Source organism: Myotis myotis, unplaced genomic scaffold, assembly GCF_014108235.1.
Source record: "Myotis myotis isolate mMyoMyo1 unplaced genomic scaffold, mMyoMyo1.p scaffold_m19_p_8, whole genome shotgun sequence".
Taxonomy (NCBI): Eukaryota; Metazoa; Chordata; class Mammalia; order Chiroptera; family Vespertilionidae; genus Myotis; species Myotis myotis.
Window position 1 is genome coordinate 30,816,837 of NW_023416390.1, and position 22,791 is coordinate 30,839,627.

Here is a 22,791-nt window from a genome sequence, read left to right on the forward strand (position 1 = left end):
CCCCAACCATCTCCTGCAGCCGCATCAGTTTACAACAGCCCGGACTCTGGCTCCCAGATCGCCCAGAGGGCAGTGGGGCTGAGCGTGGGTGGGGCCTGCCTCCTGGCTGCAGCCATCCAGAACCAGCCTCTTTGACCCTCACCACTGGTCACATGGTCCAGGTGCAGCGAGCAGCCAGTCTCCACTGCTTTTTAAATGTCCTGGTTCCACAAAAATCTGTTTTACTTGGAGACTTGAGCATGACAGCCCATCCCTAGGATAAACGGATTTGTCCTTTTGACACCGAGGACATAATGACGAGAAACTAAACACATCCGGCATGAGGCCAGCGCCCCAAAGCAACTTCCCTGTGTTGGAAGATTCCCAAGGAATAGCGGGCAGAGACCCTTGGTGGCCACAGGAAGAGGTGGGTGGCAGGGGTATTGTGACATGCTCCAGGGAAGGGCAGCTTTCCCCTTGGCCAAGGGGGGCCCGGGCTCAGAGGTACAAGGGAGCTGGACCGGACATGGAGCCTGGGGCCCAGCCCGCTGGTGCTGCGCAGGATGGGGAAGCCCAGCCACAGCCACAGGCTCCCACCCAACCCCTCGAGGGCCGCGGCCAGGTGCTGCTGCTGAGCAACTCCTGGCCGCAGGAAGAGCGCTTCCTGACCCTGCAGGACATTCTGGAGCAGAGCCCGGCCCGTGGGCCCACGGGGCCCTCGTCCACCGAAGCCACCTGCGGCCACAGCAGCTCCAGCGACTGCTCCAGGCGGTGTCTCAAGCGCTCCAGCGACAGCTCTCTGAAGAACACCGACTGCCGGGCCGCCAAGTCCAGGCGCTTCAACCAGCAGCTGCCCCCTGGCAGGCTCAAGGCTGAGGACCTTTGCGAGTATGAGCGCGAGTCGGCTCCGGCTTCGGCCGAGACTCCCAGGTCCCGGGCGGCTGAGGATGCGGCGTCGGGATGCCAGGACGCTCCGCAGCCGCGGGAGCCGCCCGAGCCGAGCGCGCGGCTGCTCCTGGTGCTGTGCCGCGCGTCCGCGCTGCGCTCGCAGCTGCCGCGGCTGCAGCTGCTCCTGCAGCAGGTGCACGCCCGGCACCGCAGCCCGCCCGCCGCGCTGGTGGGGATCGTGGTGCTGCCGCGGCGCGAGGAGGAGGCCGAGGCGCGTCGCCGCATGGAGACCCTGCTCGGCAGCGCCTTCGCGCCGCACAGCCCGACTGTGGAGGTGCACACCGCCGTGTTCAGCCCCAGCCGCCCCGAGGGCACCCTGGACATCCAGCGCGCCGCCAACGGAGCACACGAGGTCTCCACGGGGGGCTGCGTCCCCTTCGTGGATCGAGAGACTCAGACAGAGGGTGAGGAGCCGGAAGGCGAGGGGTGGGAACGCGAGGCTGCCGCGGATATCCCAGGGCTTTGGGGAGAAACTTCAATACAGAGGGAGGCGGGTGTGGTTCAGTTGGTTGGAGCGTCGTCCAGTACGACAAATACGGAGGGAGGCCTGTGCCTTGGCCCTGCTGGTCCTGGTACTGGACAGGTCCCTAATGTGATGGTCCCTCTCCTGGCGCTTCCACTGACACCGTTTGGGTGAAGATGAGCTAGATTTCTGTCCCCAGGGGTGCTCACTGGGATAATTTGGGGTCACACGGGTTCGAATTCACTTGATTTGTTGGTACATTTCCCAGCCAGGCACCCGACCCCTTGCTCACTACTGGGACTCAGCCCATGTAAAGCACAGATTTGGGAGCTTGCAGGCCCCAGACCCGTCCCCTCCTCTCCACTTCCACTTGTTCCTTGCTTGGTCCTTCCGTCTCCTCCTCCAAGGGAACCACAGTTGCAACCAAAGCATGCCTGGGTGAGCCAGGCGCTGCGCTAAGGATTCTCACCTCTGACAGCAGCCCTCTCCGGAAGGTGCTGCTTTGCAGTAGCCGCACAGCCCCTGAGACCCTATCTAGGAATCCGCGTCTGCGGCCCCCGAGGGTTAACCTGTGGGTCTGAGGGCCCAGGGCAGTGGGCTCTTAAGTGAGACCAAGTGCCTTCTGTCTCTGTCTCCAGAAGCCCCCTGGGGCAGCAGTGGGGCAGAAGGAAGTGCTCTGGGCAGGGCATCCAAAGCCAGGTTCCTCAAGGCTCTCCTGCTGGAGGACAAAGCTAGTTGCCCCCTCTGTGAGCTGCTGCCCTCCTGACAGAGGGGACTAAGACCAGTTGCTGCCTGAGGTATCATCCAGTTCTAAGGCGTTAGCCTCAGCACAGATGTTGGCATGCTTGTTCTGGGTGCCCCGGATCCACCCAGAGGGCCAGCACCCCTGGGCTGACGACCAACTCTGCAGGCCCTCAGACTCATTCTTCTGACTCTCCCAAATAGTCCACGAGATTTTCCCGCAGCTGCCATGCCTGGTTAGGAAAGCCCTTGGCTATGGATTGTTCCCACTGTGGTCTTCAGCCAAGACCAGAAAACCCAGACCACCTTTGAAAACTACCCCTTAATGATGCAGTCTTGAGGTGCCTTGTCCCCCATCACCCACACCCACCCTGTGGTCACCAGTTTCCTGCTTTCTTTGTCTGCTTTCTACTCTCACCTTCAAGCAGCTTACATTAAGCCCTTTCCCTGGACTTTGGCCCTTCGAGGTCTCCACAGTCTGGGAGTGTGGACTTTAAGACAAGGGTAGCAGCCATCCTGACACCCGGCAGAAAGTGATCCAAGACCTGGACTCCGAGAGGGAGACATGGCTTCCAGTTGGAGATCTTGAGAAATGCTTTATGAGTGGATGGGTCCACTTCAGATGGATCTGAATGATGGGAAGAGAGAGGGATGGGACAGAGTGGGAAGGGCTTCCACAAATACAGGGAAGTGAGGCACATTCACCAGACTTCTGGTGCTTGTGGCTGGCTAGAGCGAGCCTTCTAACCCAATCTATTACTCCACAAGTGCCCTCCCCTGCAACTTGGGGCCACCCTTATTAAAGAACCCCACATATTTCCTCCACTGCTATGGAAAAACTCCCACTCCTCCCAAAGCCTGACCCTCTGTGTTTCTCCCATTCCTCTCCTTGGGAACCAAGGCTCTGTTTTCATGTCTTTTTTGGTTCCTTGGTGTGAAATGAAATGCTTCTTTCATTCCTACCAAGACATTTTTGCACCTATTTAATGCATTTAAACAAGTGGTTCTCACCCAAGGGCAATTTTCTCTCTCTCTCTCTCTCTCTCTCTCTCTCTCTCTCTCTCTCACACACACACACACACACACACACACACACACCGACATTTACCAATGTGTGTAGATATTTTGCTTTCACTTGGAAGGAGCAGTAGTTGCTACCAGCAGCTCATGGGCAGAGACCAGGGACACTGCTAAACTGTCTGCAATGCACAGGACAGCCCCACACAAAGACTTTTCTGGCCCAAATGTCAATAGGGCTGATTTAAACCAGGTTGAGCCCTGGCCTGTGTAGCTCAGGGCACATGCCAGGTTGCGGGCTCAATCCCAAGTAGGAGGCATGTAGAAGGCAAGTGATTAATGTTTCTCTCTCCCTCTCCCTTCCTCATATTTAAAAAAAACAAACAAAAAAACCCATCAAGTTGAGGCCCTCAGTCAAAAGCCCATCAGTGCCTGAAAATTGAGTTTTACAGAGATAAATGCCTTAGTGGGTGTGACCTGTCTGCCGGACCCAGGCAGGATTCCTGACCCTGGGTCCCTGACTGGGTTCCAGTCTCTCTGATTCTGAAGTGAATCCCCCGAGGGAGCCATTGCTCTTGACTTTAGGAACTTACCGCCTTCTTTCTTGTAGCCTCGCTGGCTCCCTGAATCTCCTCACGCCCAGGCTCAATCAAATTCAACCCAACTTTATTGATCTGCGCTTCCCTTCACTTCTCATCCTTCGTGCCTTTTTTTCCCCTTCAATCCTCTCACTCAAGGGATTGACTTTAAGGCCTGTATAATTACTGACTCCCTGTTGCCTTCTGGAGTCAGGAAAAGAGAGATCTCTGGAGGGGAATTTAGCCCCTTCGATGCCCCTCCACTGTGTGACTTTGGAATGGCAGTTTAACCTTGAACCTCAGTTTCCCCTCTGCAGAAAGAGAATTAACAAGGTCTTTTCAGGTTCTCTCTAAAATATTTCCCGTCATTTCATAGTTCATATCGGATCTGGCCTTGCATGGGGATTCTTCCTCCATAGGTCTAACCTAAACCTTCTCCTGGGGCAAGAGTATCACCCCAGACTCAAGGGGTTGACAGTAGACTACTCACCACCTCATGATGCATCAATGGCAGAAGTAGTGTCTTCTAATGCAAACACATTTTCTGTTAGAGTCAACATGTGAAGCCTAAGGTTGTCTTTTTTTTAATGTTTTTTCTCTCTCCCATCCTAAAAGGAAAGTCACATTGTTAACTTTGAGAAGGATTCATAGTCTCCTAATTGACCCGCTGAGTTTGGGGTTTGAAAGGTAGCCTATTGTGGCTGGCGTGATGAGTTTGAGAAAAATGTGGTTTTCCAAACTGCCATTACGTTTGTAGGGGAAATTCTTTTGCCACATGCAAGGGTTCTTGCCAAAGTTGGATAACACCCCCTTTCCCCCAAGACCCTTCACACAGTCTGGGAGGGCAGGTTTTGGAAGAAGGGGGAAGCTACTCTATGAAAATAATCTGGGGGAACAGCTGAGTTGGTAGGAGGCTGTGGGCTTTCCATGGACCCCCAATCTTCGGTAACATTACCTAAAACACAGTATGCATGGTGAAGTAGTTTTGGGGGTTTGGTTTTTGGTTTTCAGCTTTTGTTATGTGGAAACCAGTGGCAGAGTTGAGCGTCACAGCCAGGGGGTCTTAGAGTGAATGGATAGCTCTAAGCGGACCCGGGACACACCAGCGGAGAGGTGCCTGAAGGAGGCACTCCAGTCGCAGAATCCTAGGGATCCAGGTTGTCACAGGCCGCATGGCCAGGCTTAACCCAGGTTCTTGAGGGGTCTGACACCTGCCCTCTGCCCATCCCAGTGGCTAGGGAAGAGGGAGAACAGCAGGCTAGGCAGAGAAGACTGTCCCCAGGGCACTGCCATGGAGCCATCCTGGTGTTTGTGACCTCACAGGAGGGGTGTGGGTCCAGCCCAAGACCAGAGTGTTCCCCCAGGGCAGGGGCAAACGGCCCCTCCAGGAGGGAGCCGGGAGATTAGGCAGCTCCATGTAGGGCCACATTTAGGTGAGGAAGACCCACCATGAAGAAGGGCAAAAAGAAGAAGACAGAGTCCAAACGCCGTGGCTCCAACTCACGGCGCTGTAGCTCTGATTCCACCTCACGGCAGCCCAGCGTGCGGTCTACCCCACATCAGTCCAGCGTGGAGTCCACCCCACCGCAGAACAGCTTGTCATGCACCCCTCAGCAGCATAGGAGCTCTGAGTTTACCCCCCAGCAGCCCACCTCGGGGTGCACCCCCCAGCAGCAGCAACAGAGCTCTGAGCCCACCCCCCAGCAGCCCTGCTCAGAGTCCACCCCCCAGCAGCCCATCTCGGGGTCCACCCCACAGCAGCCCAATGTGGGCTCCGTTGCACAGAGGCCTGTGATCCGGGCCCTCCCAGCTCCCCAAACCAGCCAGTCAGCTCAGGGCCTGCTGACTCCGAACACTGGCACAAAAACATCCCATGGATCCAAGAAAGCAGGTGAGCAGATTTCTAGCTCAACAGGTCTAGCCTTTCTGCTGCTGAATCCCGGGTCACCCCAGAAGCTGGTTCTTACTGGGTAGTGACGTGTGGTTAACGTGTATTCTGGAACTGTGCTTGTGGCGTGTGAGGGTTTGGGGTTTTGTTTTTACCCAGGAGATCAGGGTTCCTGGGTGTTGCCATTTCTCACCATGTGGAGTCTCACTGAAGAAGGCAGCCCGCATCCATATTAACCTTTCACATGGCTCAGTGGTCATATGTGCTCATTAGGAATCAGGGTGCCATGTAGCTGCTCAAAAATAAAAACCAAGGATGCATTGATATTATGCAGTTTAGGACAAGGGAGTGGTCATATTGCTTCACTCTGTCCTCGTCAGACAATCTCCATTTGCTGTAACAGATACCTACCATCTAATCCAAAGAGGAAAGTCCAGGCTGACGGTGGATGAGACAAGTAGGGGGAGGCGAGCGCCACTTGGTGTTTGAGATGTGGTGGAAGGGTTTGGAGGAAATTTGTCAGGTGGAAGATGTGAATAGACTTTTTCCATGTTGTCCTCAGTTGTTTGACTAAGAACCCATGGATAGAGTTCCCAGTAAAATGCAGGCCAACAAATGATTTTAAAATTTTTTTAGTATAGGTGTGTCCCAAATATTGCATGGGCATCGTGCGTTTTTACTTGCTAAATCTGGCAACCTTACCGAGGGAAGACAGAGGCGGATTTCTCTCCTCAACATTAGAAAACTCCAACAATTAGCTCTCTCTGACAAAGGAATGGCCGTCTGGGAAAAGTGGCCCCCCTCTTCTTGTTAGCCAGGGTCTGAGTGAACATTGGATTGTAGAGGAAATTCAAGTGGCATTCAGGAGGTGGGCTGGTTAAAACTACTGCTAATGATAATGGTAATAGCTAACCAACTGTGTACCCAGCATTCAGCTCAGCCATCTATGTTAATTTTCTCATTTAACAACTCTATAAAGAACATACTAGTATCATCTCATGTTATAGATGAGGAAACTGAGGCCCAAAGAAATCAAGCAGCTCACTCTCAAGCAGGCACTAGAAGCCCTGAGCGGGGAACTTCAGTCTATTCTGACTCCAGAATTCTCGCTGTTCACTGCAGCCCTAACATTCTGATCCCCCGAGGTCTGGTGGTCTCCCCTGGAGGAAGCACATCCTTCTCTGAGCTCCTGGATCCGTGAGCCAGAGCCCATGGCTCTGTGGTCCTGACCAGGCCACACTCCCCAGGCCACAGCATATCCCTCTGAGATAATGTGGGCATAAATAAGAGATATGTATATACCCAAGGTATCTCTGTGACATATTCCTGAGGCTAGTAATCAATCCGTTCTTAACATCTGAAATGGTTTTGAGAGCTACACTACATATTGTGTATGTTATGATCATCAACCGCTGAACTAACATTTCTGGACTGTGGCCTTCAGAACGGATATCTGTAGAACGCAAAGCTTTACATCCCCAAATCTTTTAATGAATGCATGTGACTCACCCCCATGGGGAGTTCTGCTTATTGATGTGGCTTATTGCTCCAAAGAATTGTAAAAGAACTGCATTTCGTTACATTGGAAACCTGGTGCTGTTTATTGCACTTAGATAAATACAAATATGAGACTCTCATCTATCCACAATTTCATGTGCTACTGCTGGCCAATTTATCCAGGCACTGGTGGTGGCTCTTCAGTGCTTACAATGGCCACCTTCTCTTCTTCTATCAAAGGAATTTTCTCCCTTTGAGCCAGAGTAGGAAGGAATGTTGGCAATAAGGGATGAGGGCCTTTAAATAAAGGATGCCATAGTCTAACATCCAAACGTTTTATATGCAGAGAATATTGTAGCTCAATAAAAGACAAATCTTCCACTAGAATGACTATAATTTAAAAAAATGGACAATGACAAGTGTTGGTGAGGCTGTGGAGAAGTCAGAAGCATCAGACACTGCTGGAGGGAATGTAAAATGGTGCTGCTGCGGTGGAAAAGTCTGGCAATTCCTCGAAGGGTTAACCATGAAGTTACCATAAGACACAGCAATCCAACTCCTGGGTATATACCCAAGGGAATTAAAAACATGTTCTACCACTTCAAAGTTTATGGAAAATTAAGCCTTCATCTCCTAGCCAATTTTTCAATATTATTTTGTTGGTTGTAACGGATTCTTAGAAAGAGTTTTCCACACAAAAAAATTAAACTCCTGGTTTATGATGTAAAAAACAACAACAACATATGTCCTACACAAAACTTATACACAAATGTCCATAGCAGCATTACTCACAATAGCCAAAAAGAGACAACTCAATGTCCATCAGCTAATAAATGAATAAACAGTAGGTGGTACAGATGTACTATGAAATACTATTTGGCAATAAAAAGAGATGATGCACTGATACATGCTACAACACGGATGGGCCTCAAAAACATTAGGCTAAGTAAAAGAAGCCAATCCATTAAAAAAAGCCCACATGTTGTATGCTTCCATTTCTAAAATGTCTAGAATAGGCGAATCTATTGCCAGAACCTGGGAAGAGTGGAGAATAGGCAGTGACTGCTAATGGGTCCAGAGTTTCTTTTTTTTCTTCTTTTAAAATATATTTTATTGATTTTTTACAGAGAGGAAGGGAGAGGGATAGAGAGTTAGAAACATCGATGAGAGAGAAACATCAATCAGCTGCCTCCTGCACGCCCCGCACTGGAGATGTGCCCACAACCATGGTACATGCCCTTGACCGGAATCGAACCTGGGACCCTTCAGTCCGCAGGCTGATGCTCTATCCCCTGAGCCAAACTGGTCAGGGCGGGTCTGGAGTTTCTTAAGTGGAAAAGAAAATATTCTGGAATTATGTAGCAATGATGGTTGCACACCTTTGTTTATATACTAAAAACCACTGAACACGTTAAAGGGGTGAACTTTATGGTATGGGAATTATATGCCCATTTCAAAAAAAATGTTTAAACTAAAAACAGAAAAAAGATAACGTCTTGCCTTTAGAATCTCTTCCTTTTCCAGTCCAAAAAAAGCATCCATCATGGGCAGGTCTCAGCAGGAAGTGTGCTGAGTTTGCCAAGGTTGACCACTGTCCTCACGGAGCTTTGGCTGGAAGAATCCACAGTTCATCAGGAAGCCAGGACAGAGGTAGCTGCAAGGGGAGGAAATGAGGCAGAGGTCTTTTTAAACAGCAGAGGGCGCCATCTCTGAGTTCCGCTAGGATCCACTGCACAGGGGGACGGAAATGGAGATGAGTCTGGGAAAGCATTCCAAGGACTGTAAACTGGAGTGGCGGTTGCCTTCTGGATGAACCCGTGAGCCCCACAGAAACGGGACGTGGCAGCTCCAGGTGCAGGAATCGAGTGCCACCTCACGGCAGGGCAGTCACCTACTGCCACCACTTCCTATGAATTCTGTGGAGAGAGCCCTGGATCAAGAAATCCTGAATTGAGGCCCACTTCGTCAATCTACTTACTCTCCATTTGATCCTCGGTTTCCTCATTTGTAAACTGAGAATAACAACATTCCATTTCACAGGATTGTTCTGATAATTAAATACGATGGATAATGATGTGAAGCCATTGCATCATTATTTTTATTCCCAGGTAGCAGCGGTCTGAAATACAATAATTTCCCACGGTTTGTTTCTGTGTCTTCCAGGCTCTCCTCCGCCTCCTGCAGGCTGGTAGGTCCCTCATCTTTCTCTTTTTCTGTCCACCCAGGGCCTCCGACTCGCCCCTTCTGTTCCTGTACCACTTGCCCCGGCAGCTCTGCTTGCTGGCGTCGTCTGGGCCTGTGCCACAGCCGCATCTCCGATGTCCTTCTGCCTCGGGCCTGGCTGACCGTGTCAGGGAGAGGATTCCCAAACCTCCTCACCTTCTACAGGTTCTGGAGCTCATGGAGGGCTGGGCCCTCAGGACATACAGTCCCCAAGGGCCAGGCTCTCCCCCAGATCGTTTTGTAGTCTTGTGTTAATCCGCCTGGGAATCCTAGGCCAAAAGGAAAGCCTCTCCCTCCAGGTGGCCACAGCCTAAGGTTGGCACTGGCCCTTTCTGACCAGACCCATCCTTCCAGGGTGTCCCACCTGCACAGAGAGGTGCCGATTTTCTTCCTTCCCAGGAATTGCTTCTTCGAGGGCTTCGTTTCTCTTTTCCCGAAAGGCACCCGCCTTCCTCAGAGCTCACCCCCTCACAGCCCTTCAGAAATGCCTTGTCAGAGCTTTGGAATTAAATGCTCTGTTTGGCCATCGGCCTCCTTCTGTGGCCCACACCACAGCTGAGAGCTTTAGGTTCTTTACCTACATGTGAAGTTCCCCTGGAATTTAGTCACAAATACTGAGTGTAACTCATATGCCCCCTTGGTAATAGCAAGACCTCCACCCCATGCAGAGGGTCTCAGGCTGTTTCTAAGCAACCCCAACAGGGAACAGTGCCCCAAGGTTGGTCTGTCCATGGCAGAGCAGCCCCCCACCCCCAGCATCATCGGAAGCTCTGCCCTTCTTTGCCTCTTCCTAGAATCCACCAGGTGGAACCTTTTCCAGGGGTGCCAGGGCTGGGAAAGGGGCCTCTGCCCATCCCCAGCTCTGGGCCCAAAGCAGCTCCGCCTGTATCCAGGGTCTCACAGGTGTCCACAGGGGAAGTCTTCCACTTGACAATCTGATACTCCTGACCCAGGAACAGAGCCCACCTATCCCCCACTTTCCTCCTGCTCCTCTTCCCAGATCCCCTCTCCTGTCATCCTTGAAACAAACCTATAAAGAGAAACAAACAGATACCGAGGTGTGTTGGAAGAGCATGCCTAGAGCTAAAATATTCTATAACCTGGTAAGTCTCTGTCAAGGAAGGGCCTGTCCCCCACTCATTATTATTAACTGTCTTCCAGCACACTCAGTACTTCTGTCCATCTGGTGCCACGTTGTGCCATGTATTCATATTACTTTAATTTTTTAAAATAACTCTTTTTTGTTGAAAGTATTACATGTGTCCCCCACCACCACCACCATTGGCCCCCTCCGGCCGGCCCTGTCCCCGCTCCCCTCCCCCAGGCCTTCAGCACCCTATTGCCTGTGTCCATGAGTTATATATGCATATATGCATATAAGGTCTTTGGTTGATTACCTCCCATCCATCCATCCTCCCCCACCTTCTCATATCACTTTATTTTTTTTTTATTTTTGTTAATATATTTTATTGTTTTTTTACAGAGAGGAAGGGAGAGGGATAGAGAGCTAGAAACATCAATGAGAGAGAAACATCGATCAGCTGCCTCCTGCACACCCCCTACTGGGATATGCCCGCAACCAAGGTACATGCCCTTGACCGGAATCGAACCTGGTACCCTTGAGTCTGCAGGCCGACGCTCTATCCACTGAGCCAAACCGGTTAGGGCCTCATATCACTTTAAAACCAATAAGTAGGAAAAGCTAATCTGCACATGATGCCAGGTACTAGGAGGGAAACCAGAACAGGGAACTTTACCCTTAAAAATTGTACAGCCTGCATGGTAAGGTAAGACATGTCTATTGAGAAACTGAGGTGTGAGCCAGGTGATCTGTGTCCCATAGGAGACATTCGAAGAGCTTCAGGAAAAGAGAGTGTTCACTCCTGAACTGAGGTCCAGGCAGACTGCGTAGTGTCAATCACATCTGAGCGGAGTCTAAAAGGACCTTAGGATCTTCTATGGCTTATTTTAGAGGGAGAGCACTGGAGATGGAGGAAAAGGCAAAAGCAAGGCTCAGAATTAGGAATGTGAGGGGGAAGGGGCAGGGGTCCAGTTTGGTCAGAGTTAAGACAAATTCTGTTCAAATGTTTGGCACCGCTTCCGTAATCGTTCCGTTTCTCAGAGGAGTGGAATGTTGGCTCTTGGCTTGAAATACACACTCACGTTAAAGAACTGCTACTTGAATAGGATTTTTACCCAAATGGATATTACATCGTTGAAAGCCTTCCTCACAATTAGTATCATACTCATGTATTTTCCTTGCCTTCGTGGTGGGTGTAGTATGTGTTTCCTCAGGTGTCATATGTGTCCCCAAAATGGAGCTACCTGGTAGAACCTCCTTCGCAGGGTTGTCTTGATGTCCAAGGAGACCTGGGGTGTGAGGTGTTTAGCACAGTGCCTGGCACATGAGGGCCTTGACCACCTTTGTAGCTTGGCTCCCTGAATGTCCCGAGGAGCTGGTGTCCTGGGCCAGCCCATCCTCAGGTCCTGGGGTAGGTTTCATTAGAAGGAGTGGGAGAGTTGTGTCCCCTTGAGAGGAGGGTCGGTAGGGAGAAGTGGGTGTTCCCACAATCCTGAGGGAACCCCCCAATCTTCCCTTTCCCATAAAAAGGCACTAAAGCCCAACCTCCCCCAACCCATGGGCTTTCTACTTTGCTTTGCAGAGGACCTGCAAGGAAGCACACCAGTCATCGTAATTCCCGTGCTCCAGGCTCTCGGGACTGCGGCTGTGGCTCTGGGTGCCCTAGCAACTGCCTACTACGTCATTGAACTCCTGTGAACAAACCCCAGGCTCATGGTCCAGCAGGTGTGTGGAGCCCCTCGGTGCCCACTGCTCTTTGCAGAAGTGGCCCTCAGGCCCCCTGAGTTGCCAGCCCTCCGTGCAGGGCTGGTGGGTTTTCTGTTCCTTCTCTGAAGTGAGAAGGTTGTTACAGGTGGACCATGCCCCCCAGCCTCTCGTGAGGACTGAGTGAGTCCTCCCTGGACTCAGGGTGACCTGGCATGGCTCTCTCAAGCAGCCCTGCCAACGTTAGATCCATTATTAGGCCTGTCAAAACAGAGTTCCCCAACTCCCACTGACCTGGGTGGTTCCTCTAGTCACAGATACCAGACAGGAGCAGGTGAGGGCAGAGGTTCTTACCCATCTTAGGGCCTTTCCTTGGAACTTTCTTCCTGCCTAGGAAGCTTTTTCCCTTTCCCAACATTTCAAGTCCTACCTGTTCTTCATGGCCTAGCCTATTTCTTCCATAAAGCCTTCCTCCCCCACTGCACCTCCAGTGACTTCTCCAGCCTGGCCCATCCTGTGTGGTAGAGGATCACTGTGCGTGTTTGTGGCCTATCTCTACAAGCGTCCTGCAAGATCTTTGAGGGCAGAGAGCATGCCTCCCACAGCGTCTTCAATCCTCCCCTCTTCTAGGCAGGGCTCCCTAGAAGCAGAGCCTGAGACAGGGATGCGAGTGCACAGGATTTATTGAGAAAAAAAGGGAGGGAGGGAGGCAAGAGAGGTCAAAGGCAGGAGCAGAGCAAGAGCCAGGTCAGCTGAAGTCCAGCCTCAGCCTGATCCCACGTGGGCTCTCAAGCATGAATTACACCATAGAACTGGTCTCACCTTGAAGCAAGAGGGCAGGCTTTTTGTGCCCCTTTGTCATTCAGCCATTGGCAATAGGGGTGAGGGTGGGGAGTTCATATCTTTGTGGAAAAGAGCTCCCATTTGGCTGAGGACAAGCTTCTGGGAAAAGAGGCAGCTCTGAGTCCTTAGCAGCCAACATTCAAAACTCACAGGAACTAAATAAAGAATGCACCAGCCCAGAAAGGGCATCTGGGCAGGCACCAAGAGCACCCACATTGTCCCCATTGTCAAATCCAACCACAGTGAATGCCTCCTAAGTGATGATGGGGTGGGATGGGGGCAGTAAGGAGATAATGGCAGCCTTTCAACCACTCCTAGAACTCCGCCAGCCACAGGAGTGGACCTCTCTCCCCCCTCCTCCTCTCCCTCCTCCTCCTCTCCCCCCTCTTCTCCTCCCCCCTCCTCTCTCCCTCCTCCTCTCCCCCCTCCTCCTCTCCCACCTCCTCCTCCTCCTCTCTCTCTCTCTCTCTCCAGTCTTAATAATTAAGACTCCAGGTCTGCCAGTCCAAGAGTGATAGGATTCCTTTCTTTGTGACATACAGCATTCAAACCTGCTCCTCTCCAAAAACCTGCTCCTCCCCCAAAACCTGCTTCTCCCCCAAAACCTGCTCCTCCCCAAAAACCTGCTTCTCCCCAAAAACCTGCTCCTCCCCAAAAACCTGCTCCTCCCCAAAAACCTGCTTCTCCCCAAAAACCTGCTCCTCCCCAAAAACCTGCTTCTCCCCAAAAACCTGCTTCTCCCCAAAAACCTGCTCCTCTCCAAAAACCTGCTCCTCCCCAAAAACCTGCTTCTCCCCCAAAACCTGCTCCTCTCCAAAAACCAAACCGATCTACACTCTTCTCCTCTCTTTTTTTAGGCATAAGGCAGAGGGTTTTCAAGCCATACCAAAAGGAGGGATAAAGAACTATACTTCTTTACTTGGACACAGAGCAGTCCAAGTAAGACCCCAGAGGGTTAATATAGTGTACAAGTTGGGGAATTATGATGTGTTCCAACCATAAAGTGAAAGAAAGGATGGAAGGAGATGAGGTTGGAGACAGGGGTCCCAGGCTGTGCTCACATGGAAGTCATTACAAAGCCTCTCTTTCCCACACTCCCTCTTCACTCTCTTTCTCCCTTTCACCAGGTTCACCTATTTGCTTTAAAAGAACCCCTCAAAAAATAAATAAATAAATAAATAAATAAAATAAAAAATAAAAAAAATAAAAGAACCCCTCAATTGAAAATTGAAAACAGCCCTAACTGGTTTGGCTCAATGGATAGAGCGTTGGCCTTTGGACTGAAGGGTCCCAGGTTTGATTCCGGTCAAGGGCATGTACCTTGGTTGCAGGCACATACCCAGTAGGGAGTGTGCAGGAGGCAGCTGATCGATGTTTCTCTCTCATCCTCTCTGTAAGAAATCAATAAAATATATATTTTTTTTAAAAAGAAAATTAAAAACAATTCAGGCCTTACTCAGGATTTTCACCTTTATCCTGAGAACAATAGGAAACCATTTGGCAGACTTAATTAAATGAGTGGTCAGAGGGAGGGAGAACCAAGATGGCGGCATAGATTAACGCCGGAGTTTGCTGCTTTGAACAACTACTTCAAAAGTGAAACCAAAAAACGGAAGGGACATCACCCAGAACCACAGGAACGCTGGCTGAGTGGAAGTCCTACAACTAGGAGGAAAGAGAAACATATACGGACACTCAGAGGAGGCGCAGTGCTGAAGGCAAATTCTGAGGTGCAGAGTTCGCGGAGCGAGCTGGCGGCGGAGGGCGCGGTTGGCGTATTCAATCGGGAGGGAGTCGCAGACTCTGAGCTCCAGATCCGGGCGAGTCTTTAGGGACCCAGACTCAAACGGGAGAAGCGGGACTGTCTGGCTTCGGTCACAGCGAGTGCAGCTTTCTCTCTGAGCTTTGCAGCGGGTGCTGGGACTCAGAGAGGCAGAGCCCCTGGGGACAGGACTGAGAGCCGCCATAACTGCTCTCTCCGGCCCACCCTGTTGATCCTGTGCGACCCGCCCCGCCCAAGCCCTGCACACAGGCATTTGCCGGATAGCCTCAGGCAAACGCCAGATTAGCACCTCCCTAGAGGACAGAAGTTCTCTCACTGCTGACACAGCTGATTCTCATAGCCACTTGGCCTGGAGGTCAAACCCTCCCTGGAATTAACTACAACAATCAAGATTTAACTGTAAGACTGCGCACAAAGACCACTAGGGGGTGCACCAAGGAAGCATAACAAAATGCGGAGACACAGAAACAGGACAAAATTGTCAATGGAAGATATAGAGTTCAGAACCACACTTTTAAGGTCTCTCAAGAACTGTTTAGAAGCCGCCGATAAACTTAATGAGATCTACAAGAAAACTAATAAGACCCTCGATCTTATATTGGGGAACCAACTAGAAATTAAGCATACACGGACTGAAATAACGAATATTATACAGACTCCCGACAGCAGACCAGAGGAGCGCAAGAATCAAGTCAATGATTTGAAATGCGAGGAAGCAAAAAACACCCAACCGGAAAAGCAAAATGAAAAAAGAATCCAAAAATGCGAGGATAGTGTAAGGAGCCTCTGGGACAGCTTCAAGTGTACCAACATCAGAATTATAGGGGTGCCAGAAGATGAGAGAGAGCAAGATATTGAAAACCTATTTGAAGAAATAATGACAGAAAACTTCCCCCACCTGGTGAAAGAAATGGACTTACAGGTCCAAGAAGCGCGGAGAACCCCAAACAAAAGGAATCCAAAGAGGACCACACCAAGACACATCATCATTAAAATGCCAAGAGCAAAAGATAAAGAGAGAATCTTAAAAACAGCAAGAGAAAGAAACTCAGTTACCTACAAGGGAATACCCATACGACTGTCAGCTGATTTCTCAACAGAAACTTTGCAGGCCAGAAGGGAGTGGCAAGAAATATTCAAAGTGATGAATACCAAGAACCTACAACCAAGATTACTTTATCCAGCAAAGCTATCATTCAGAATTGAAGGTCAGATAAAGAGCTTCACAGATAAGGAAAAGCTAAAGGAGTTCATCACCACCAAACCAGGATTATATGAAATGCTGAAAGGTATCCTTTAAGAAGAGGAAGAGGAAGAAAAAGGTAAAGATACAAATTATGAACAACAAATATGCATCTATCAACAAGTGAATCTAAGAATCAAGTGAATAAATAATCTGATGAACAGAATGAACTGTTGATTACAATAGAATCAGGGACATAGAAAGGGAATGGACTGACTATTCCTGGGGGGGAAAGGGGTGTGGGAGATGCGGGAAGAGACTGGACAAAAATTGTGCACCTATGGATGAGGACAGTGGGTGGGGAGTGAGGGCGGAGGGTCGGGCGGGAACTGGGAGGAGGGGAGTTATGGGGGGGAAAAAAAGAGGAACAAATGTAATAATCTGAACAATAAAGATTTAATTAAAAAAAAAATGAGTGGTCAGAGCAGGTTTTCTTTTTAAGTTCATTCTCATTGCTGCATTGAGAATGGTCTGAGAAGGAATGGACAAGAAAGATTTGGACAGAGCAGTCAGGTGGTGTAGGTAAGAGAGATCATGGTGAACTGAAGTGGTGGTAGCAATAAGATAGAAGGAGTATTGGTCAGGTGTGGAAAGTATTTCTAAGGTAGAATTGATAGGTCTTGCTGATGGGTTGAATGATCTTTTACCCTCTCTGCATCCACCCCCTTGGGCATTTAACTTTGAAGTGTCCTCTGTCTCTGTCTCTGGACTTGACCGTGTGCCTGGCTTTGGGTAATAGAATGAAGCAGAAGTGCAAGTATGGTGCTTCTAAGTCTACCACTTGAGAGGCCTTGCTCTTTCTTGTGTTTCTGTCATCTCCATGAGGACATTCCTGAGGTAGCCTACTGGCGTGGAACAGATACGTGGCAGAGACTTGAAGTGCCCAGTCAGCCCAGTTGAGACTCGTCTAGATCAGTGGTCGGCAAACTCATTAGTCAACAGAGCCAAATATCAACAGTACAACGATTGAAATTTTTTTTGAGAGCCAAATTTTTTAAACTGAAACTATATAGGTAGGTACATTGTTATTAACTTAATTAGGGTACTCCTACGGCTTAGGAAGAGCCACACTCAAGGGGCCAAAGAGCCGCATGTGGCTCGAGAGCTGCAGTTTGCCAACCATGGGATGGTGGTGAGATTAAATGAAGGGATGTGCAGGTGTGCGGGGCCTGGTCACAGGAGTTGGGTGGATGGTGGCCAGTGACAATGTGAAGACCGCACTTGAGCTAAAGCAGTGGTTCTCAACCTTCTGGCCCTTTAAATACAGTTCCTCATGTTGTGACCCAACCATAAAATTATTTTCGTTGCTACTTCATAACTGTAATGTTGCTACTGTTATGAATCGTAATGTAAATATCTGATATGCAGGATGGTCTTAGGCGACCCCTGTGAAAGGGTCGTTCGACCTCCAAAGGGGTTGCAACCCACAGGTTGGGAACCGCTGTTCTAGAGCAAGCATGTCAAACTCTCGGCCCGCGGGCCACATGCGGCCCACACCGAACATTTTTGCGGCCCAGCCAAAATAACGGTGTGAGCAGTTATTTACAATTATGAAAGGAAATAAGTCTCCTATCAGATCCAGAATTACTGACATTCACCTTGGGTCAGTTTTGAAAGTAATCCCTGCAAACGAGATTTCCCCCCAAACAAAGTAGGAAAGATAGTAGCAGAGAAGAGATGCCAAGTGTCAGGAAGAAAACATTAATTTTATCATGGCTCTTGTTTTTTTTTATACTATACTTTTTGAATGAGCCTATGTTTCTATGAAAATTGAAGCTTTTGTTTTTTGGGGGCCCACATCAACTTAAACCTTGTTTATATGGCCCATGTTAGCCTTTGAGTTTGACATGCTGGTTCTAGAGTCTCCTTACAGCAGAGCCCAGTAGTGTGAGTTCGGTGCGGTGGGGGCAGGCAGGCTTGGGTCATATTCTCCTTCAACGTTCAGTACTGTATTCTGGGGCAGGTTCCAGAACTAGTGAATTGGTTGGTGTCCAAATGTCAGGAGGCATTTTAAGAATGATCTGATAAGTGGATTATGAATTTACTTGGTGCAAATTTCAGAAAACCAAATTCAAAATGGTAATAAGGAGGTTATCGCACATAACAATGGAACAGTTGGGAAGAGTCAGGGCTCCCCAAAGTCAACAGTGTCATCAGAAAGCCCAGAAGGGCCAAACCGGTTTGGCTCAGTGGATAGAGCGTCTGCCTGCGGACTGAAAGGTCCCAGGTTCGATTCCGGTCAAGGGCACGTACCTCGGTTGCGGGCACATCCCCAGTAGGAGGTGTGCAGGAGGCGGCTGGTCGATGTTTCTCTCTCATCGATGTTTCTAACTCTCTATCCCTCTCCCTTCCTCTCTGTAAAAAATCAATAAAATATATTAAAAAAAAAAAGAAAGCCCAGAAGGGACTTTCCCAGCTTTAATCTCTGACACCCTCAGCAGAGGGCAGGCTAGTCCCTCCTGTGGGCAGGCAGCTGGAGAAGCTTCCAGAATCACAGCGTCATATCCTGACAGCCAGAAACAGAGAAAAGACTACCTCCACTTTATGTCTCCCTTTAAAAAAAAAAAAATCTTTATTTATTTATTTTATTTTTTCCTTATCCAAGGATATGTTTTTATTGATTTTAGAGAGAGGGAGAGGGAAACAAACAAACAAACAAAAAACAGCAGTGTGAGGAAAGATCATTGATCGCTTGCCTCCCATACACACGCCAATGGGGGAACAAACCCACAACCTAGGTATGTGCCCTGACGGGAAATCGAACCTACAACCTGGGTGATGCTCCCAGGCCAGAGTCTGTGTCTCTTCCTGAGTTAAGAAACTCTTTTCAGGAGCCCCTTTCCTCAGCACACTTGCCCTCTCATTGGGGTGATGTGCCCCTGAATTGGGCTTCTTGCCCCTTTATCTTAAGCAAATTAATAGCATAGGGGTTGGATTATCACGGCGGGATTAGACCCATCTACTGGTAGATCCATCCCCACTCTCTTCCCCTGGCTGGGGCTGGGGTTGCTTCTGTCCTGGACAAGGCTGGGCAAAGGAGAGGAGCAGCTAAATTAAACGGGACCCCTGCCAGGAAAAAAGCGAGAGTGGATTGGGAACAGGCCAGAGTGTTTTAAAAGGCGATATGGTAGCCAGTGCAAGATGAACTCAGTGCCCAGAGCTGTTGGCTTAGAGCAGTGGTTCTCAACCTTCCTAAGGCCGCGACCCTTTAATACAGTTCCTCATGTTGTGGTGACCCCCAACCATAAAATTATTTTCGTTGCTACTTCATAACTGTCATTTTGCTACTGTTATGAGTCGTAATGTAAATATCTGATATGCAGGATGTAAAGGGTGTCCCAAAATTCACGCAAGAAGTAATTTTGATAGAAAACACAGGTTTATAATTTAAAATTGTAAATTTTTTATTGATTCATAAAGTATACAGTATAGGGTTATGTATGGAATAGCATATCGGGTAAATGGCCTCCACGGCTTTGCTGGCACATACGCACTCTTTTGTTGAAATTTTCCATGACCGTTTTGCATAAATGTGGCTGAATTTCGTTGATACAGCACTCAATTTCCTCCTTCAAGGTGTGGATGGTCATGGGCTTATTGGCATAAACCTTAGACTTCAAAAAACCCTAAAGGAAAAATGTCCAATGGCGTTAAATCGCATGATCTGGGTGGCCAATTCTGATCACCAAAACGGGAAATTACACAACCAGGAAATGACTCATGCAGTAATTGAATTGTTTCTCGGGCTGTATGGCATGTGGCACCGTCTTGTTGAAACCACATGTTGTCCACATTCATATCTTGCAATTTAGGCACAAAAAACTGGATTATCATGTCACGATAGCAAGCACCATTAACTGTTATTGCCTGAGCAGCCGCATTTTCGAAGAAGAATGGTCCGATGATGCCTCCAGCCCCAAATCCGCACCAAACAGTGACACGTTGTGGATATTTTGCCCAATATGCTATTCCATACATAACCCTATACTGTATACTTTATGAATCAATAAAAAATTTACAATTTTTAATTATAAACCTGTGTTTTCTATCAAAATTACTTCTTGCGTGAATTTTGGGACACCCTTTATTTTCATTCTTACAAATTGAGCATAATTAAAGCATAGTGATTAATCACAAAAACAATATGTAATTATATATGTGTTTTCTGATGGTCTTAGGCGACCCCTGTGAAAGGGTCGTTCGACCCCCAAAGGGGTCGCGACCCACAGGTTGAGAACCACTGGCTTAGAGGCTGGAGACTTGTTGGCTTAGCCACTGAAAACCACCCTGAGGGTGTGAGAGTCAGTGTGTGGGGGTGGGGGAGCACTGTAGGGGGACGCCGAGTCATCTTGAGTTTTGTAGCTCAGCTCTCAGACCCTCAAGAAGGGAAACCGGCAGTTTGGTGTCCTCAGTCCAGACAGTGAAAAACCATCTGATGACAGTGGCAAAGTCTACTCTCTGGGAAAAGATATTTCTAGAATTTTCTTTCCTAAAGTTTGGTGTGCCTCTCAGCATCTCACCAGTGAAGGATGAGGCACTAAAAGCAAGAGGCTACTTCCCCTCTCCCTTCGGGCACTGCACGTAGTAAAACTCCCACTGTAGGCTATCTTTTGGGGAGCCAGGCTTCCTCTTAGCTGCTGGGGGTCCTTGGGGTGGGAGGAGGAAATGTAAAGTGCCAGCACCACTAAGCCAATAAAGGAGAGAGAGAGAGAGAGAGAGAGAGAGAGAGAGAGAGAGAGAGAGAGAGAGAGAGAGAGAGAGTCAGCTGAGAGCATAAGCACCTGGTACTTTGCATAAGCTTGTTGGAGCCTGAAGGGAAAAACAAGTCTGCTGGTGGCTGTGTTTGGACAGAAGGAAGAGTGGATGCAGAAATGGAAGAAATTCGAATCCTAAATAATTTTTTTTCCACAGGAGGACCTTCGCTGCTGGACTCTCATCGCTGGGGCTGTAAAACTGGAGACCGCCGGCATTCTGGTGTCATGAAGTACTGTGTAAGCTAATGGCTCTGTTCTTGTTTTTCTTTCAGATCCAGTTTCCATCAGGGATCTCTCTTGTCACCAAAATAGAACAATAAAAAAAAAAAATTCTGTTTCTTGACTGTGTTCTACCCAAGACACAACAGCTGGACTTGGTAGGGAGGTAAGCGGATTGGGGGGCAGGGGTTGGGGGGGAGGGCGGGGGAGGGCTGGTGACTTTCTGAGCCCTAGGTAAACCAGGGTGGGATCCTGCTGTTCCTGTTGGGGCCACAGACCCAAGTGGAGGCAATTTTCTCCACTCACAGAACAAATCATTTCAGATTCTCCATTTTAAAAACAGGAGTTATACAAGTTAATTCAATACCCCTAATATAACTAGTCAACTCTACTTCTGTCCAGTGGTTAGTGGGAACAGGAGGAATGCGCTGGCCCCTTTCCAGGCTCGCACCTGAAGGAGGGAGGCCCTGTGCCTGGGAACACTGTGTCTCTGGGACATGGCTTCATTCAGCTTCACCTGTGAGGGGGGTGCAGGGGCAGGGCCTGAAGCCTGTGATCCGTCCTGGTGACTTCACTGAACTCAGCCAGAACCTGGCTCCTGAGCAGCTGAGGCAGGGGTTTTAGATCAAGGTGATCCCAGGAAACACCAGTAGAGGAGAGGCTGTGAGACAGGAGGAGGTGCTTAGTTTGCTGGGGCAACTCTGGGAAACAACACACCTCAGAGAAATTCCAGCTGAATGGATGACTGACAGGATGGCTTACATACCCATCCTGTCAGTCATCCATTAAGGGCTGCTGGGAAAGAGGCGATTAATTTCCCTGAACTTTTGGCGGCTCTAGAGAGGAAGACCCCAGGCACAGAAATGCAGATGGTGGGTGTTAGAGATCCAGAATGCCTAAAGCAGCAGTAAAGGCCAGGGGACAGCCCTGATCTCAAGGAAGGGAGTGCACAGAGCCATGCGCATGTGACCTGCTGCGCCTCCGACAGCTGCTCAGGCTAGAACCAGGACAACCTTTGTGGAGGCAGGAGCAGCACAGGTGTGACTGGCAGGTGGGCCAGGCCAGGTACCAAGAACCCAGAGCCCACCCACCACCTTCAAATCCCAGGATTTCCTTTCCTAACAGGCACTTGGGAGAGGGAACCCCTGGAGTGACAGGAACCCCTCTCAGATGCCAGCCTCCCAAAGGAAAGTGCTGACTTCGGGTGGAGTGGGGTCATGTTTGGGTCCCGTCTGCAGGTCAGGGTGGAAGGGCCCCATGGCCGCTGCTTCTGATCAGCCTGGCTCTTCTGAAGATACTTAGCTCCTTTTTCTGGCATATTAATTAGGTCCCCTTTTATTGTGAATGTTGGACAGTCTAACCCAAACTGGTCTGAGCAAAAGAGAACATACTGCCTCCTATAAAGGTCAAGAAAGAATTCTGGTGCAGTTGTGGCTTGTCCCAGGGGCTCAGGCCATGGCCCAGAACCATGCCTCTCTCTGCTTTTGCAGACTCATCAGTTCCATGCTCAGGCAGGCTCCTTCTCCAGGAGGCCAGATGGCTGCAGCAGCAATAGTCCCACACTCTGAAGGTCAAGTCTGGCAGGGAAGGCAGCTTGTCTCCCAGCAGTAAAGGGCCTACCATCGGGCCCTTCCCTCCTGGAACCCATGATCTGCTCAGGGGAATGCAGTGCTCTGATCAGCTTTGGACTTGAAGGTCCAGCCCATTGAAGGTATGAGAGCTAAGAGTAGGGCAAAGACAAACACAGTAATTTTTTGATAACCTGTTACCAAAAGAAATGGGAATGGATGCTAGGCAGCTATAAACAGCAGACATCTACTCCAGATGGGT

At 49.4% G+C, this 22,791-nt stretch overlaps 2 protein-coding genes across 2 annotated transcripts; both read left to right on the forward strand.

Annotated features, from left to right (window-relative positions):
* The first annotated feature begins 319 nt into the window (after positions 1–319).
* LOC118661509 lies at positions 320–12,103 on the forward strand. Its single transcript, XM_036319606.1, has 3 exons — positions 320–1,331; positions 9,337–9,499; positions 11,998–12,103. The coding sequence occupies exons 1-3, from the start codon at positions 320–322 to the stop codon at positions 12,101–12,103; spliced, it is 1,281 nt and encodes a 426-aa protein (XP_036175499.1).
* Positions 5,176–8,765, forward strand: LOC118661176 (spermatogenesis-associated protein 3-like). Its single transcript, XM_036318865.1, is given in 3 exon segments — positions 5,176–5,617; positions 8,618–8,737; positions 8,740–8,765. Coding segments are annotated over 3 exon segments (588 nt in total).
* Positions 12,104–22,791: the final 10,688 nt, after the last annotated feature.

Coding starts and splice junctions, on each gene's coding strand:
- LOC118661509 (XM_036319606.1), top strand. CDS start 320: ATGAGGCCAGCGCCCCAAAGCAACTTCCCTGTGTTGGAAGATTCCCAA. Junction 1,332..9,336: donor TCGAGAGACTCAGACAGAGG/GTGAGGAGCCGG, acceptor CTGTCCACCCAG/GGCCTCCGACTCGCCCCTTC. Junction 9,500..11,997: donor AACCTCCTCACCTTCTACAG/GTTCTGGAGCTC, acceptor TTTGCTTTGCAG/AGGACCTGCAAGGAAGCACA.